The sequence below is a fragment of the Littorina saxatilis genome, linkage group LG3 (genome assembly GCF_037325665.1).
Source record: "Littorina saxatilis isolate snail1 linkage group LG3, US_GU_Lsax_2.0, whole genome shotgun sequence".
In the NCBI taxonomy this organism is placed as follows: Eukaryota; Metazoa; Mollusca; class Gastropoda; order Littorinimorpha; family Littorinidae; genus Littorina; species Littorina saxatilis.
Window position 1 is genome coordinate 69,345,177 of NC_090247.1, and position 18,393 is coordinate 69,363,569.

The following is an 18,393-nucleotide window of genomic DNA, read 5'->3' on the forward strand; positions in this document are numbered from 1 at the left end:
AACTTCAACTTCAACTTCAAATTTATTGGCTTCAATTTTCACATAGAAGAATTTGTCTTGCGCTTAGAATTAAGACATAGGCAGAAAGTAAGAGTATAACATATAAAAACAGCATTCATATCACATTTCGGCAGTCCTGTGGTTTAATAGAGAACTAGCAAGCATAGTGATGTCAATAGGCTGTAGTTATGCAAAGACGTTCAACAAAAGAGTTGTTGTAGAAAACATTATGTGGGTATTGTTTCTATGTTTTAAACATGTTGGCAGCATTACAATATTCTAGAGCTTGTGACCCCGTTTCCCACACGTTTTAATCTGACGCAAAATCTCAAATGAAATAGAAAGGATTGTTTCCACATTATTATTACAAAAACTGCGACCAATTACATCAATCAATTGAATCATTTCTTGCCGATATCATGTAACTGATTCAACGAAGGCTTGTTTAAGCAAAAATATTACATCTAAAATCTATAACTTAAATTGTGACCAATGACACAATTCATGATTTACCCATTTTGATAATTTCTTGCTGATATTATCTCACTCATAAACTAAGGCTTGATAAAGTAAAAAGTGTACATACAATTTATACAGACAGAGACATGTAAATTCATCACAATCTTAGTATCCTTTTACTCCACAAATAATTAAAAAACAATGTGTTCAATGAAATCTAATCACACACACACACACACACACACACACACACACACACACACACACACACACACACACACACACACACACACACACACACACACACACACATTCTTAACGGCTGTGCACATCATTCCATAACAATGCATTTGTTCTGAAACGAATTGATCAAAGGTTAAAACATTCCTTTTCTATGCAGATCATATTGCCCAAACACATCAGCCAAAACAGGATATGTTCTCTCTTGATATTAAAACGTACGCAACTTTGTCACGTTGTTGGTATCCCGTCGGCACCAATGGACAAAATACCCACACAATTGCATTACATATTTCCCGTCAGGATTGGATTAACTCATCTATTAATATGTTATTTGGATATTGTGAATGGTACAATATGTATAATATACTTCCTTTACAAAAAGTGTGATGCATTCCTCATTCATCATATTATTTTGACGATACAATACAACTACACTACTCACTATATAATGTATGTTTGAGGATGAAAGTCGCTTGTTCATTTCAATGCTTGTTATTCTCTCAGGTGCCAGAGGAAGGGTTCCGTACAACTCTCGCTTACTCCATTACACATGTCATATGCATAAAGAGCGATTACTTCCCTTTGGTTATTTGATATTTATTCCCCCCTCTGCTTCTTTACCTCTGTAAACTTGTAGGGGTAGTTATTTTTCGATAATGACCCAGCAACCAAACAAATAACGACCCAGCAACAGCCTGAATCCTCGATAGTGCAATGGGTTGAGAGGTTGCCGTTTCGGTACTACTTTTTGCGACTGAAAAGTTCCGAACGCTCTAATGTACGAAGTATACATCTCTGGAGCAAACAATACAAACATACCGCATTTAAATTAACAACTACAGGCCTGAACACATGAATCTCCATATAAAATCCATGAGTTCGGTTGTTTTCTGAATCCAGATCAAACCGTTCATCACAAGCAATTTCCCCAAGGCAAGTAACTCATACTTTGTCTAGCGACAAGAGTAGTTCCCCTTCTTTTCACTCAGTTCCTTCGACAACAGACTGCAATCCGACGGTCAGTTTTCAACAATATTTCATTTAATAAACAGATCACACGCAACCAAATGCACACATCTCATCAATTTAAACAACATAAAGGGGTTTCATACACTATTTTCCCCAGAAAACTGAACTTCATACAGTTTTTAACGTTGGAACACGGGTGCAAAAGTTCGTCTGCTAGTCCCATTTGACGAAAAAACATTATCCTTAGCGATACCAAAACATATACAGAACACACAATATCTGCCTTTGCCGCCACAGCAGAATAACAGCATATCTGTGTACTTGATTTTAGCCCAAAATAGGAAAACTGACAAGAAGTGTTAACAGAATGGAATGATTTGCACGGAACTATACAACCGCGCATTAATCGATCGCCTGCGCAGGTTGACTGGTTGAGAGAATAGGATTCGATCACACTTTCGCAAAAAACCTCCTCTTTTCTTTGAATAACTGAAGAAAGGAGGAATAAAGAGGTTACACACCTCGTCTCAGTGATTATAAAAAATAATGATCTCAGTTCGCGGTCATGAAAAAGCTCGCTAAAGCTCGCATTTTTCATGATCCGCTAACTTCGACCATTATTTTTGATAATCACTGAGACTCGGCGTGTAACCTCTACATATACTACACAAATTACTCAAAAAACGTATACATTTGTAGGATTACAATTTCAACCACACTCTGGGTTAAATTCACATAAGAATTGATGTGGAATCTTTGCATACATTCAACTGCAATTTCATAAACATTCATAATTCAAACTATGAACCGAGTAACTGCCGAGTGTTAATGAATACACAAATACATTATTTACTCTCAATACAAAAAGGTCAACTGTGAAAACTGTGAGAGGAACACTCCTTGATTCACAAATATTACACTAAAATCTTTGTGTTTTGATGCGCCTAAAATGAAAACATTTCGACAGAAAGAAATCCTAGACATGGAAAGAAGGAAATCGTCTTGTCGCATTCCTTTGCCTTATTTGAGTAAAAAAAAAAATCCCCTCAACATCTATGATTTCATAAAATGTCACACATTTTGCAATGCATCTTTGGGCAAATATTTCAAGCTAGCAAAAGTTTAAGTATTTGTGTTTTACAGTCAAGCAAGTGGTGTCAAAGGCATTTTCAGAAACAGCCATCAAGAAAAAGGCCAGGCATTTTGAATCAATTCACGTACAATATTCTACGTATACTGTACAAAAAAACCACAAGCAACAACAACAAAAACACCCATCACATCAACATCAATGAACTGAATGGTAAACACCAGAAAAAGTCATTGCCATGGAAACAGTCTCTTTGTTTGGTCTGGTGACGTCACGGTATGCGTCGACCAGGTAAAGCAGTAACCTGAAACACATGCAATGAAAAGATCATGACTTAAAAACTGAGTTGCAAATTAAGGAGAAATATTAAGCAATGTTTACACTTGCTTCGAATTCATGATCTCAGTTTTACACATTTTTGTTTTCAACAGGACTGTGTGTGCATGGTAATGATGTTTTAAAACTCAGTCAGCGTAGGATTGCACTGTGTGAACAGCTAGTGTCTTGTTGCAGAAAAACAATCATTCAGAAAGTCCGGGATGATAAACACGGTGCTCACACATTTGCCGTGTGAGCATTCATTTATTAAAGGAATTGTAGGTCTTCCGGAGAATTTTCCTCAGAACATCACGTTTCAAGTTCGGTGTAGAAGTCACAATGATGCCATAAATATACCTGAAGTGTCACTGCCACTATCAGAACGATCGAAATGCTACATGGAAGGAGGATGGTTGATTATCACACTGTCAAACAATTAGTCAGAAGGTCGGGGATGATACACATGGTGCTTAGACATTTGTCAGCATTGATGACAGATATTTCGAGCTTTTTTTAGGACTTTTCCTCAGAATCGTACGTTTCCTCTTTGTTTGTTTTTTAAACTATCCAATCAATTATTATGCACCGACAAGGGGCACTGTTATAATGATGAAGTGTTGACTGAAAAGAGTATAACTAATAATTATTAATTTGACAAACCCACCTGTCTGTAAGAACCATACAGGTCAAAGAATGCAAAGCAGGGGTCGGGCAGGCTAGGGGCGGCTTCACCCTGGTCGTCACCGTTGATGTAGAGATGAAGAGATCGCTTGTTGTCAAGCATCACTCCCACCCGGCTTTTCTCGGGTAAGTCTCTCAGTTTCCGTCCAATGTTGGTGTCCAGCTGAAAAGACACACACCAATGTAACTATCTGTTTTCGATATCAGAGTTGTATGTGAACTTTTTTTCTTGATAAGTTATATGTTCCTCTTTCGGGACTTCTTCCCGGTAAAACCGAAGGTAGTAGTGCAGAATGGGGTTTTGTTCTCAGTCCATTTGCACGTTGAGAAAGTCTCTATTTCTTTTTCTGCTTTTGAACCAGGCAACTCTTTAGGGACGACTTGAGCCCGAGAGACGCCACACACAGGATGTCTGTGAGCCTTCAGCTGAGTTATAATGTCCGGCAACTAGAAGAATGCACGATCATATAGCTGAGTCATAATGTCCGGCAACTAGAAGAATGCACGATCATATAGCTGAGTCATAATGTCCGGCAACTAGAAGAATGCACGATCATATAGCTGAGTCATAATGTCCGGCAACTAGAAGAATGCACGATCATATAGCTGACAAAATCCAGTCAATAGAGAAAATGGACTGACTTCAAACATTTTGAGTTTTTGAAAGCATTTTCAGTTTTACAGCGAAAGCGTCAACCCCAAGACAGGTCGGACAGACTCAGTGAATAACTTATCGACAGTCGTTTTACCTTGACGAGTTGACATAGATTCCTCATTGAGGTTTGAACACACGCATTGATGTGAAGATTGTAACTTCCTCGCACGTGAACATTTATGAACCTATTTTGATTTCCAGAACCACACATTAAACAGTGGACTAACTGTCCGACAATGGCTTGTCCGGGAGTTGATAGTGACGGCCATTTTACCCAGTCGGATTTAAAAAAAAAAAATTAAGGGTACTATAGTAGCAAACTTTTAATCAAAGATTTTACAAAACTGATCAGGACCTTTTCTTATCAGCTTCAAAAACCACCATCACATACAGATACCTACGCACGCACTCACACAGGCACGCACGCACGCAGGCACGCACGCACGCACGCACGCACGCACGCAGACACACACACACACACACACACACACACACCCGAATCCGTAAATACACACTTGTCACTGTCCCCATCCTTTGATCACGGTCTTGTCAGACTTACCCTCTGTCTGCCATTCACGTCCACAGAATTGTTATTGATGACCACGGCATATGACCATTTATTAGCGCAAGATGGCAGTGTCAGAGGGTCAGGAGGAGTGGTTGTTGCTCCCGTCCACATGTAACCACCATCATAAGCGTCTCTTTTGTCCAAGATGACCTAGACATATTGCATACAATCAGCATATACGGGCACATGCGGCGTACGCATAGACAAACCAACACAGAGAACCACAGGCACACATGCACACACCCATACACAGGTACACTCGTAGAGAGACACACACACACACACACAGACACACAGACACACAGACACACACACAGACACACACACACACACATGTACGCTCACACATATTAGGGAAATGTTTTTGTTAAATTATGTTCGTAACTGACATGAGTGTCAACATGCTAAATTAATGTAGAAAATAAATGCCTTGAAGCACATAGCGAGGTAACGCTGTTGATTGTTTATTTGTGTTCAAATGGAAGGATGCCCTCATGCTTGGCAAAACAAGAAAGAAACAAATCGACTGGCAACTGTCTCTGGTTCTGTACTTCATCACGGCACAGCGTATGACAGAGTCGTTCTTGTAAAAGGTTGTTGTTGGTGTCGCGGACAGTTGTGTATAATTAAGGTTCCTTGGTTGGGCGCTTGTGTCAGGTACCTGTGTCAATGTTTGGAAGACCTGTTGTTGAGCTTAGCTCAGTTATTCCACGCATTGCACGCATTACGCGAGACGTTTACGGTAGGCTGCGCGCTATTTGTGGAGTTCACGTGTTTCCTTGTAGCTGACAGCTAAAATTCATAAGCAGATTTTATCCCCGAGTACGCAGTACTAGGGTCCAGCAGACTTTAATTGTGTGTGTATCTGTCTGTCTGTCTGTCTGTCTCGACTTAACAGCTTATTGCTGGGAAACTGCTGGGCGCAGTTCTTTCAAAAGTTGATACACTAACTTGATAATAGGTCCGATTGATCGTATTAAAACTTCATAATGTTACCTGGGACCTAAATGCGAAATATTTCACCAAAACGACTCTTAACGGGGTGGGAGGCTGGTCGCTTTGCGAACAGCCTGAACTGAAGGGGAGACTTGAGCGGCGAACACGTCACGCAGTGACGAGAAAAGCATGATTTGCAAGCCGGACAACGGGGAAATGGTCTCGGCAAAGAAATTACAATGCAGGGTTTGGTCTCGGTGAAAGAGAGACAGAGAGCACGAGAGTCTATGGCCAAAATGATCCGGGTTCGATTCCCGGCATGGGCGTTCTATTTTTTTTTAATTCTTGTTTACTATTGTTTATTATGAACGTTTTAATGTTTAATTTTACTCTAATAGTTTTTTTTAATTGTGTAAAATAAATAAATAATTGTTTTTAATTTTATTTTTTTTAAATCCAAGTGACCCGGGTTCGATTCTCGGCATGGGCGGTCTATTTTTTTAATTTTTTTTAATTCTTGTTTACTATTGTTTATTATGAACGTTTTAATGTTTAATTTTACTCTAATAGTTTTTTTAATTGTGTAAAATAAATGAATAATTTTTTTTTTAAATCCACGTGCACAAGACAAAAACTTTCATACTGGGGGAGCGAGCCAGTCTGAAGAGTACTCGGGTCCAGCGCCAGCGTTTTTTATTCTGTCTCGGCCGAGACAAGATGTTGTCGGACAGCTTCGAAGTTCGCGTTACGAATTGTCGTTTGTGTTCGAGTATTATTTTTACAGTAGTTTAAACGTACTTCTACTGGTGGACTTTGTAAAAGTCAGTTGTGTACATAAAGTGTGTACGCGATGCTATTCATTGGCCTGTGTGAGGTAAGCCATATTTCTTGTTCTAAATGTGGATAGACTTTTGTCAGTTTTGCTGAAGGTGAATTAGCGGCCGGTGGCAGGGGACAGGGAACCTACATTAGTTACCGGTTGTACTGTTTTGTCTCGTCTTTGTGTTGTTGGAAATAGTTCATCATCTTGTTTAAAGTTCATTAGCATGGTAAATGGTGTTGTAGTGGAAAGTAATAGGTGTGAATTATTGCGTTTAATCATTTGGTTGATTATTGTAGAAGGGAACCAAGGTTAGTGTCATTGTGCTTCCTCCTCATCCCTAAGATGATTTCTATTGGAGGAGGAAGTCACGTGTCTTAGAATTTTTGGTGTGATTACTGACTTTGGCCTTCTAGGCTTCCAGTGGCTTCCAGTGGCTTCCAGTGACTTCTGTAAAGGACTGAACGGACCGGACGTGCTAACATTAACTTCTCGGCATTGAGGAGTCACAACCACGCTGCTGTTGAGCAGCAACTTCGGATCGTCGCCGTGGCACAACCACGCTGCTGTTGAGCAGCAACTTCGGATCGTCGCCGTCGCTGCAGCCTGCTCTAGCAGTTACACGGCGTGACGGCACCCAACCTGTCTGAATCTCTCACTCCCGCGAAAGAGACGCAGATGTCGACCCGAGGGCGCATCCCCCCCCCCCCTGAATTCATCAAAATAGTAGCTAAGTACTTTCTCAATGATAGAGATCATTTAAGGTATGAGGAGGACCTTTAAGACGTACGTTCTTTATATTGACTGCCCTGATCGTCTCGTGTATGTTAGTTGTTGACATTATTTGGCTGACGTTTAATTTTTCATGCTCATCATGTTCATCTTCATGTATTCGTGTTAACCAATCCATTACCCCATTCATTGTCACCCCCATCTTACACCCTACTTGGGACTATTACATATTTTCATTATTTTACATCGGTGTTTTTTGTGTGTTGTGAAGTGTGGCTAAAGTTTGTAAGTGAAAACTAAACATGCAAGCATGCATGCACGCGACAGTTGGTCACTTTGTCTTGCAGAACGTTATGTGATCGTAATATCACAAATACTGTGCACAGTGCAGATGTGTGTCAGAAAGTTGATCTTAGCAGCATTAATGTCCATCTATTCTTTTATTTTGTCGTTGTACTTAGTTAAAATGTACAATCACTCAAACTAGACCGTTCTTCTTCTTCTTCTTGGCGTTCGCAGAGGTTACACAATCAGTCCAGCACTGGTGATAAATGTTGTCGTTTTCTCCAACTCCTGTCGACTGCCGTATAGTTTGGTCTGCAAGGGAGTTGGTGACGGCCACACTTCTTTTCGTTCCTCATCTAGTAAGGGACATCGCTGTAAGATGTGTTCCGCTGTTTGGTCCTCTTGACCGCAGGCACAGGTTGGTGATGGCGCCAGCTTGAACTTTCGGTTCATGTGAGCATTGAGCCTGTTGTGGCCAGTACGCAGCCTGATGAGGTTGACTTGCTGCTCTCTGGACATTGTGTGGTAGTCATCTCTGTTTGTCCTTGGCCTCATCAATGCCTTGATGATTGTCTTCTGCTCACTAAAGCTGACACTGTTTTCAGGTTGGTCTTCCACGGCTCCTTCTTTTGCCAGCTCATCTGCCCTTTCATTTCCTGGTATCCCACAGTGTGCTGGTATCCACTGGAGGACAACTCTTCTGGTTTGTCTGACCATCTGTAATGCTTTGGCCAGCTGTGGGAGTTTGTCGTTCTCTAGGGCCTGAAGGACTGAAAGGGCGTCCGAGAGGAAGACAACTTGGTAGCAAGGGTCTGCGGAGTCCTGAACGAAGGAGGCGGCCTGCACGAGAGCTTCTGCTTCTGCTTTATAGTTTGTGCAGTGTTTGCCAGTGGCAACGCTGGATGTAGCTGTATGTCCCCCAGGGAACTGGATGAGAATGCCTGCACCTCCATTGAGCACGGCGTTAGTTGCTGATCCATCGGTGTATACATGGATCCACGCCTCTTTTGGGTACTGTTCGTCGATCAGGGCTAAGGTGAGTGCCTGTCGAGCTGTGTCAATCTGATCTTCTCCTGAGGTAACATGTGGAACACTGGTGCAGATCTGGATGCCTGGTTTCTCTGTTGCCTTGGGGGTTTCCTCTTCTTCTTGAGTCAGAGGTAGAGTGTTCTGTGGAAGGACTTCCCTGTACTGTCGAGAAAGTCTCTTGCTCTCGTGTACAAAACTGCTCCGTTTAAGCCGGTTCTTGGTGAGGTTGCTCAGTCTGTGCTTCATGGGGTGGTCGGGTAGGCACTTGAGCTTCTCGGCCTGTACCATAGTCTTGGAAACTAGACCGTTAATCACTTGCACCCAAGGTGGTTAATGGGCGTCTGCCCCCCCCCCCCCACCCACACACACAATCCATATAAAACCATTCATACAGTATAAAAAAAAACCAATAATCTGTTCTTTAGAATTCTCAGTATTCTCTGAATTGCTATTTGAAGTAAGAAGCAAAATTCTTCATAAGTGTTGCACAGTCTGTGAGGACAGGATCTTTAACTGAATGACATTTGCGGTTAAAAAGCAATGCTAAAAACACAACTCTTGTTCACGAAAGTCTTGAAGGGATTACAGTTGTAAACACACTGATAGCGTCACAGTGAACACTGAGCTCAATGACTAACCTCGTACAACATGTTCGTCATCATAGGCTGAGAGGCGACAACGATACCACCATCCAAGTCAGTCCCTCTTCTCTCTGCTGTCTGCTTGTTGTTGCTCAGCACGATGTTCTTACCGTGGTTGTCATGGAAACAAAATGCTGTCACCTGCAAAGAGGCAGTTTATTTCTACTTACACGTACATTAGTCCGGTCTGTCTAGACATGAAAAATGCATTTTGTTTACAATCAGTGACACAGATATCTTTACATTGTAAACGTTCATTTAATCGGCCTGATAAGTAGGATTTTCGAAATTAAAACCAACTGTTCTTGTTGCCTAGCCACCATGTACCATCATACGTCATCTCGGCATTGTCTGTATTCTCTCCCTGTGCCACGTGCATGAAGATTTGAACAACTGTCAAGAGAGTGTGTAAACAAGGCTGCAAACAGTCGCCCGCTAGGCTTTGTTGTACGATCTCACTGCTTTTTGCTTTGTTTTAAGAGAGAATGTTTCACTACAGTTCCACTGAAGTGTCCCTTTACCCTCATGGTTATTTTTCTCCAAGATGATTTTGTGTATGCAAGAAAGAGTAACTCGACATCTCCCTATGCGGTTTTATCAAATAAGAAACCAAAACCGTCTTATTTCAGGAGTGAAACAAATTTGTTTGGCAATTGGTAATTACTTTTCCTAAATCGGCAATGCAAATTTATCAGTTCCTATTCAACAATTTAGCGTTAAATGTTTTGGCATAGTTACAAAATCCAGCGTAGGCCAACAACCTTTCAAATCACAAACCTGATTTCTGTGTCCAAAAATACGTACATGTAAATGCATAAAGTAAACAGGGCCCCTGGAGATACCGGTTTCATTTCAGGACTTGACATCAGATATTTCCCCACAGAAATTATTGCTCGATCATTAAGATAATCAGAACGAGGAAAAAAATACTTACAGGTCCAAAATCCAAATCAGCGGACATGACTTTGGTCTGACCTAGTACTGACAGCTCTTTCTCAATGCGGGTCACGGCCTCTGCGTCAATCACGACGGTCACCTTGGATACGACCTTGGCGCCTGAGGGCAAGGTGGCGCTGCAGTCGAGGTTTCCAACACGCGTCTGCATCACGGGCGTCATTGTGCTGACAGTGTCGCAATTCTTGGCTTCCTGCACGCGCTGTACCACGTGTTTGTGTGACGTCAGCTTCCCGCGTCGTTGTAGCATACACGTCTTGGTCTCCGTCACCGCCTCCTTGACGTCAGAGCACGCGCTGTGGGCCAGCTCGTTCAGGCGATGACGACAGTCCTGGACCGACTTCTCCAGGCGCGCACACACGGCTTCGATCTCGGCAACGGCCTTCTTGGTCTGCTTCTCCGTCTCCGCCATGTGGGTGTCCAGCTGTTGGATGGCTTTGTCCAGCCTGGCCTCCCCTTCGGTCAGCGTGACCGCCAGCTCCGCCAGCACGGCACGCGCGTCCTTGACCTTATCCTGCATGTCCTTGACCTCCGGGCAGCTGCGGTGGCGGGACGTGGCGCACAGTTGGCAGATGCTCTCACCGTGTGTCGGGCAGAACAGCTCCGTGGTCTTGTCCGCGTGGACGGCGCAGGCGGCGTGCTGGCTTCCCGCCACTTTGTCTGCCGTCAGGGAGGTCAGGTCCTCCACCGTGTGGTTCCTGGCCAGTTTCTGCTTCAGGTGCATCTTCCGGCACGACTCGCAGAACAGGTCCCCGCACGTCAGACACAGACACGTGGCAGAGGCCTCCTCACACATGCAGCAGCTGTGCGACTGTTTGAGCAAACGGTGAGCCCCCACCAGGTCCCCCATGGCCAGGTCTGTGGGGAAACCGTCCGCGACGTCCTGCCAGGTCTTCTGGCCTCCCTCCTTTGGGTCCATGATGGCGCAGCGGCACAGCGGACACAGCGCCTGGTCTTGAGACTGCAGCCAGGACAGCAGACAGTGGTGACACAGCAGGTGTCCGCAGGGCAGCAGCTTGGGCTGCACGTACTGCTCGTGGCACACACTGCAGTCCATGTCGTCGGGTTCTGGCACCGGCGGGGCAGCTGTCGCCATGGTTATATATGTTATCTGAAATTACCAAAAAGCTCTGAGAGAATCAGGTCTTTAAAAAGAGGGAGTTTGAAAATTGAGGTAAAATTAGAGACGTTTTGAAAAAAGAAATCTAAAGAAGCAGGGTCTTAAACAGGAAGAAGAGGGTGTGGGGTTTTGGGAGGGAGGGGGGGCGGGGAGGGGCGGGGGGAGGTGGAGGTGGGGGGGGGGCATTATGAAAAGCATTATTAAAAGGTTGAATTTACTGTACTTTTCCAAAACAGACATGGGGCTCGCTCGTAGAGAAGGGAATTGTACGTGAACTCAGTTTGTCAGCCAACAGGCCCCGTACATTCGAGAGTGAATATTTATGATGCTCTAAGAATTGCGATATGTGATACACATAGTCATGATAGTGCATATGATTCTAATATGCTTGCTTTAATTCTTACTCTGTTTCTCTTTCTCTCTTCCCCTCCCCCTGCAGTCCTTTATTCTTTTCGGGGGATGGGATGGGGTGGGGGGGGGAGCTTTAAAAAACCCTGTTATGCTGAAGGTTATTGTCTATTCTGTGTATTACTTATACTTAATACAGTTTTTGCTCTCAATGTAAGTTTCACTCGTATTAATATACTAACAGCAGGATGTTATCGCATAGAAAATGTTAGTTAAAACATGCCTAGAATGATCCGTGAGGCTGATATCACGAACAAGTCAATTCTAATATTAAGACAGGCTCGTGAATTTCTGCGTTCACCGAGTGTATCAGTCGTATTCATTATTGTTGCATCACAGGAGCTTTTATTAAAGCTGTGGTCTATTTATGACTTTCCGCGGCTACGAGGTTGAAAAATAAGGACAAAATCATGTACAGATTTCTGTACGGCAAACACTACCCGAAAACCCACCTATTCGGCGTGTATGACCTTGAGAGCTTCAGTCAACGCTTGATTTTTGCAGTGGTAACATCCGGTTTGCTCTCGCAGAGCTGAGCATATTTGTCAAGAAGGATCGAGCAGAAAAAATAAACGACTTGGCAGGGATTCGAACTCAAGGCATCGGGGCCTCGAAAATGTCGGGGCCGATGTCTTATCCGCTAGGCCACTTCACCAGTATTGTCAAAGATAAAAAATTGATAATTTTATATCATTCTACGCTTGAATTATCATTCATGCGTTGCAAAAACGTAAAAATTGACATTAAAATTTGCCTTTATTTGCAAACATGTTTTACAGAATCGCAGTACATGTTTACACCGTCATGCTACACGACATTCGCGCCATGCAAATAGCTGCGATATCTCTATTTACAACATGCAAGAAAATGACAAGAACAGTAATTGAATCTCTCCAAAGCTCTGTGCAGTTGAAACCAGACATCTAAGAAATAGTTATACATGTATTCACTTCTGAACAATGGGCGGATAGAGATATAAATCATGCTGCTTCAAGAATAACATAACATGAATTCATATCAATGTTTTTCCTTCTTTTTCTCAATTGGCGCAGTATAGTGGTTAGGACATGAGACACAATGTCTCGAGGTCGAGAGGTCGAGAGTTCGAATCTTCGCCGGGGCGTTTATTTTTTCCCCTTGATCTCTCTTGAAGATAAAATATGATCAGTCTTGAGAGAGCAAACCGGATGTTATCCCTGCAAAATTCAAGCGTTGACTGAAGCTCTCAAGGTCATACACGCCGTATAGGTGGGGTTTCGGGTAGCGTTTGCTGTACAGAATTCTGTACATGATTGTATCCCTATTTTTCAACCTCGTAGCCCCGGAAAGTCATAAATAAACCACAGCTTTAAAGCGCTGGTCGATCAAAGTCTTCCACTCCTTTACCCACACTGTGGTATTTCTCCGTTTAACTTAACTAGATATTCGAACCAATGCAGATTCGACTTTGCACGCGAAAGGATCGATAATCAATTCATCGACAGGCTTTGCCCTGCGACATTTACCGGGGGAGCTGTTGAACCGGATCATATCCAAAATTAAGCCAAGACTTCAGACTAATTAGTATCGTAATACTACATGAGGGATAAAGAGGAGTAGACCACCGTGATCGTCCGGTGTTTTGATACAAGTCCTGCACTGCCTTCTACATTTGTTTATTTTGTATCATTCATGTCTGCCGTATCTTTACCCCTGCCGCGTTGTCGGTAACACCAGTAGTAATGGCTGTGTAAAACGAATAAAAAATAAACCACTGTCGAACCAATACAAGACGCCGGTTAAGCCGCCTTCCCACAAAGAGACAGTCTTTCCCATGCTAAATGTAGAACGAAGCACTGAACTGAACAAAGTTGTTGTCACATTCACGCTGGTCGCTGTGGCCCAAATCGAGACATAGCTGCATATTTTATTCGCTCTACAAAATGGGGTCAGCTCGTTGTGAGTGGAGTGCGTGAATAAGAATGATGAACACTGCGCTGCTCAATCGACAATGTTCTTGCGAAAAGAGTACAAGCCTTACGTTGAAGCACTTTTTCCCGTTTGGCCAGCATTTAATTGTCTACCGAGCTACAGATTTTGCTGCCGATCTTCAGACAGGATACTGCACTAGAGATCGTAAGTGAAGTAAAGTGTTACATAGACACAGATTGCAGCAGACAGACAGACAGATAGACACACAGACAGACAGATAGACACACAGACAAAGACACAGATACACACACACACACACACATACACACACACACACACACACACACACACAATCATAGGTATTATGTGTGTGTGGTCTGGAGAGAACAGAAACGTGCGAACCGAAAGTAGGGTAAACCCGGAAATTCCGTGAACGTTGAATCAATAGTGACATACCTCGCAACTTGTCTCGACAGCCTCAGAGCGTAGTTGAAGAAACGAATAGTCGACAACGTAGTGGATAAATCTATGGTAGAGATTCCGAAGCGATAATTTGGATTAATGATTCACTCTAAAAGACACGAATGGGACAAACTGTCCACACTGGTTCTAACTTCGCACAGCGGCAGCCATTGCACTGAAGAGTGTGACGTAAGATATGCTGTGATCACGTGATGTGGGTCAAAGTTTATATTTCCGGTACAGTGCCGACGAACCTTTGGGAACACTGTGACCCGATTAGCACATGAAGTGTTCTGGATCTGGATTTGTTACGTTGCAGGGACCACTGTTGGTCATCTTCCGCAACGGAGTTGAAGTCAGTGCTGAAACTACGAGCTGCGTATCAAGTTTCAACACGATTCAATCACTGGGTCAGGTGGACAGCCAAAGCAATAATCACAAAATAACAAATGTAATCCAGCCACGGAGACCCGATAGACAGCCACACACACACACACACACACACACACACACACACACTGACATAAATATGCGGGTGCGCTTGCCTTATTGTTCCCAAGGCCACTGGTCGGTTTGGAATTAGGATCAGTCAAATACACTGACATTTAAACAGGCTACGAGTTGTATGGTTGTTCGGTCCCGCTTGCTCTCTTTACTGTGACTGCAACTACAATGTTGTGAGAAGCCAAATACGGTTTGAATGATCGCTAGTTATCATTTAATGATGGGGTTAACCATGCGATTTGGCAATAACTCCTAGCACTTTTTAATAAAAATGTGGCAGTATTTGCCTCCTTGTCATTCAGTCACAATGAAATGTGTAAAACTGATTCAATCATTATTCTGTAAACAGACGATAGATTGTGAAACTCATCAGTGCCTTGCTGTCCCATACATTGTGTATCAAACTTGAAAACTTGATGATGAAAAGCGACAACTGTGTGTGTGTGTGTGTGTGTGTGTGTGTGTGTGTGTGTATGTGTGAGTGTGTATTCAAGAGAGAGAGAGAGAGAGAGAGGGAGAAAAGAGAGACAGAGAGAGAGAAAGACAGAGAGAGAGAGAGAAATAAAAACAGAGAGAGACAGAGAGAGAGAGAAATAAAGAGAGAGAGAGGGGGAGAAAGAAAGAAGGAGAAATAGAGAGAGAAAGAGAGAGAGAGAAAGAAAGAGAGAGAGAGTGAGAGAAATAAAGAGAGAGAGAGAGAGAGAGAGAGAAAGAGAGAGAGAAAGAGAGAGAGAGAGAGAAAGAGAGAGAGAAAGAAAGAGAGAGAAAGAGAGAAAGAGAGAGAGAGAGAGAGAGAGAGAGAGAGAGAGAGAGAGAGAGAGAGAGTAAAAAACATGACAAGACCATGCAGACAAGACATCTGTATCAACGAGGTTGAAGTGTAAGCAAGTGTACATGGTGCTGTACGTCCAGCCCTCACCGTGCAGAGGGTCAAGAAAAAAGACCGTGAGTTGAAAACACAATCCTTCCCGTGAAAACAGTCTGCTTGCTATCTCACACCTGTCAAAGTGTTTACATGGTGTGGAAACAGTCGTGCTTGCTATCTCACACCTGTCAAAGTGTTTACATGGGTTAAGACCATATACCTCCACTTGGGCACATACCAACAATCAACGTCTTGACTTCTTTCTGTGCAGATTCACAGAAGAATTGATGTGGAATCTGTGTACACATCTCCAATTTCATAAACATTCGTAGTTCAAACAATGTACCGAGTTTTAATAAATGCGCAAACATTTTCACTGAAAAAAGTCATCTGTGAAAACTGTGAGAGGAACACTCATTTGTGCAAAAGTATTACACCAACATCTTTGTATTTTGATGTGCCTAACATGAAAACTTTTTCGGCACAAAGAAAATCATAGGCATGAAGATAACGAATGACATTCTGCTGTAAAAACAACAACAACAATCACATCAACAAAAAGTTAATGAATGGTGAACGCTAGAAAGAAGTCAATGTCCACGAAACAGTCTCTTTGTTTGGTCTGGTGCCTTCAGGGTATGCGTCGAACAGGTAAAGCAGTAACCTGAAACAAAGGCAATAAAAAGATCACGACGTAATTAGTCAAGTGCAAGTTTATGAGAACAACGAAGGCGAAATATTAAGCAATGTTTACACTCAGCTCGAGTTCATTCAAACTTTTTGTTTTTCAACAAGACAATGTGTGCATGGTTATACTGTCTTGAAAGGAAGTCGTAGTAGTATTAGACTGTGTGAACAGTTACGTTCTTGTTGCAGGACAATTCGTTGCAAAGTCCGGGAGTTTGAACCCGTTGCTGAGATATTTGTGAGCATTTATGAAGGAAATTGTAGGTCTTTCGATCACTTTTCCTCAGAATATCACGTTTCATGTTTGATGTAAAAGTAACAATTATGCCATACCTAAACCTGGAGTGTCATTGCCACAGTTAGAATGAAAGAAGGGCTGAATGGAAGAAGGATATTTCATTTTGAAACTGTGGCGGGGATGTAGCTCAGTCAGGGCGGGGATGTAGCTCAGTCAGGGCGGGGATGTAGCTCAGTCAGGGCGGGGATGTAGCTCAGTCAGGGCGGGGATGTAGCTCAGTCAGGGCGGGGATGTAGCTCAGTCGGTAGCGCGCTGGATTTGTATCCAGTTGGCCGCTGTCAGCGTGAGTTCGTCCCCACGTTCGGCGAGAGATTTATTTCTCAGAGTCAACTTTGTGTGCAGACTCTCCTCGGTGTCCGAACACCCCCGTGTGTACACGCAAGCACAAGACCAAGTGCGCACGAAAAAGATCCTGTAATCCATGTCAGAGTTCGGTGGGTTATAGAAACACGAAAATACCCAGCATGCTTCCTCCGAAAGCGGCGTATGGCTGCCTAAATGGCGGGGTAAAAACGGTCATACACGTAAAAGCCGTGGGAGTTTCAACCCATGAACGAACAAACAAACAAATTATGAAACTGTCAAACAATTTGTTAGAATGTCGGGGATGATACAAATGGTGCTTAGGCATGTGTGAGCATTGATGACATATATTTCGAGCTTTTCGAAGACTTTTCCTCAGAGTTTTAATTTTTCTGTTTGGGTTATAGAAACAATGCCATCAAGTATTCTGAAACAATATGGCCACTACTATAATGATGGAGTGCTGAATGAAAAGAGTGTCTAATTATTCATTCGACAAACCCACCTGTCTGTAATACAGGTCAAAGAAAGCAAAGCAGGGGTCGGGCAGGCTAGGGGCGGCTTCACCCTGGTCGTCACCGTTGATGTAGAGATGAAGAGATCGCTTGTTGTCAAGCATCACTCCCACCCGGCTTTTCACGGGTAAGTTGGCCAGCTTCTGTCCAACGTCGGTCATAAGCTGGAAAGAGCCATACCAATAATACTATATCCGTATCCGAGTTGTCTTAAAGTTTTTTTTGTGTTAACGTTTTCTGTTCTTCGTGGTCAAACCAAAGGCAGTAGTGCAGAATGTGGTTTTGTTCTCCAGTCCATTTGCAGTTGAGACAGTCTCTATTTCTGTTTCTGATTTTGAACCAGGCAACTCTTTAGGGACGATTTGAGCCCGAGAGACGCCACACAAAGGATGTCTGTGAGCTCCGGCAACTAGAAAAATGCACGATCATATAGCTGAGTTATAATGTCCGGCAACTAGAAGAATGCACGATGATATAGCTGAGTCATAATGTCCGGCAACTAGAAGAATGCACGATCATATAGCTGACAAAATCCAGTTAATAGAGAAAATGGACTGACTTCAAACATTTTGAGTTTTTGAAAGCATTTTTAGTTTTACAGTGAAAGCGTCAACCCCAAGACAGGACGGACAGACTCAGTGAATAACTGATCGACAGTCGTTTTACCTTGACGAGTTGAGATAGATTCCTCGTTGAGGTTTGAACACACACATTACTGTGAAGATTGTAACCTCCTCGCACGTGATCATTTGTGAACCTATTTTGATTTCCGGAACCACACATTAAACAGTGAACTAAATGTTCGACAGTGGCCTGTACGGGTTTTGATAGTGACGGTCCTTTACCCAGACGTATTTCTCAAATATTTCAGGCGTACTTCATAAAAGCGAATTTTCTTTCAAAGTTTTCATAAAACTGATCATGACCTTTTCTTCTTTTC

General features: G+C 42.9%; 1 protein-coding gene and 1 long non-coding RNA gene across 2 annotated transcripts in view; both read right to left on the reverse strand.

The window, feature by feature from the left end:
* Positions 1-2,678: 2,678 nt before the first annotated feature.
* On the reverse strand, positions 2,679-14,456 carry LOC138963103 (E3 ubiquitin-protein ligase TRIM56-like). Its single transcript, XM_070335134.1, has 6 exons — positions 14,276-14,456; positions 10,361-11,491; positions 9,424-9,567; positions 4,975-5,133; positions 3,744-3,923; positions 2,679-3,065 (listed from the first exon to the last, which is right to left on the reverse strand). The coding sequence occupies exons 2-6, from the start codon at positions 11,474-11,476 to the stop codon at positions 3,033-3,035; spliced, it is 1,632 nt and encodes a 543-aa protein (XP_070191235.1). The 5' UTR covers positions 11,477-11,491; positions 14,276-14,456; the 3' UTR covers positions 2,679-3,032.
* A 1,186-nt stretch (positions 14,457-15,642) lies between these two features.
* The window catches only part of LOC138961038 (uncharacterized), a 36,961-nt gene continuing 34,210 nt past the window's right edge, over positions 15,643-18,393 (reverse strand). Inside the window, exons 2-3 of the long non-coding RNA XR_011454133.1 lie at positions 15,836-16,314; positions 15,643-15,784 (exon numbers count right to left, since the gene is read on the reverse strand). This is a non-coding gene — a long non-coding RNA (uncharacterized lncRNA). The remainder of the gene's footprint in view (positions 15,785-15,835; positions 16,315-18,393) is intronic.

Coding starts and splice junctions, on each gene's coding strand:
- LOC138963103 (XM_070335134.1), bottom strand. CDS start 11,476: ATGGCGACAGCTGCCCCGCCGGTGCCAGAACCCGACGACATGGACTGC. Junction 9,568..10,360: donor CTGATTTGGATTTTGGACCT/GTAAGTATTTTT, acceptor GCCTCTTTGCAG/GTGACAGCATTTTGTTTCCA. Junction 3,066..3,743: donor TGTATGGTTCTTACAGACAG/GTGGGTTTGTCA, acceptor CATGTGTTTCAG/GTTACTGCTTTACCTGGTCG.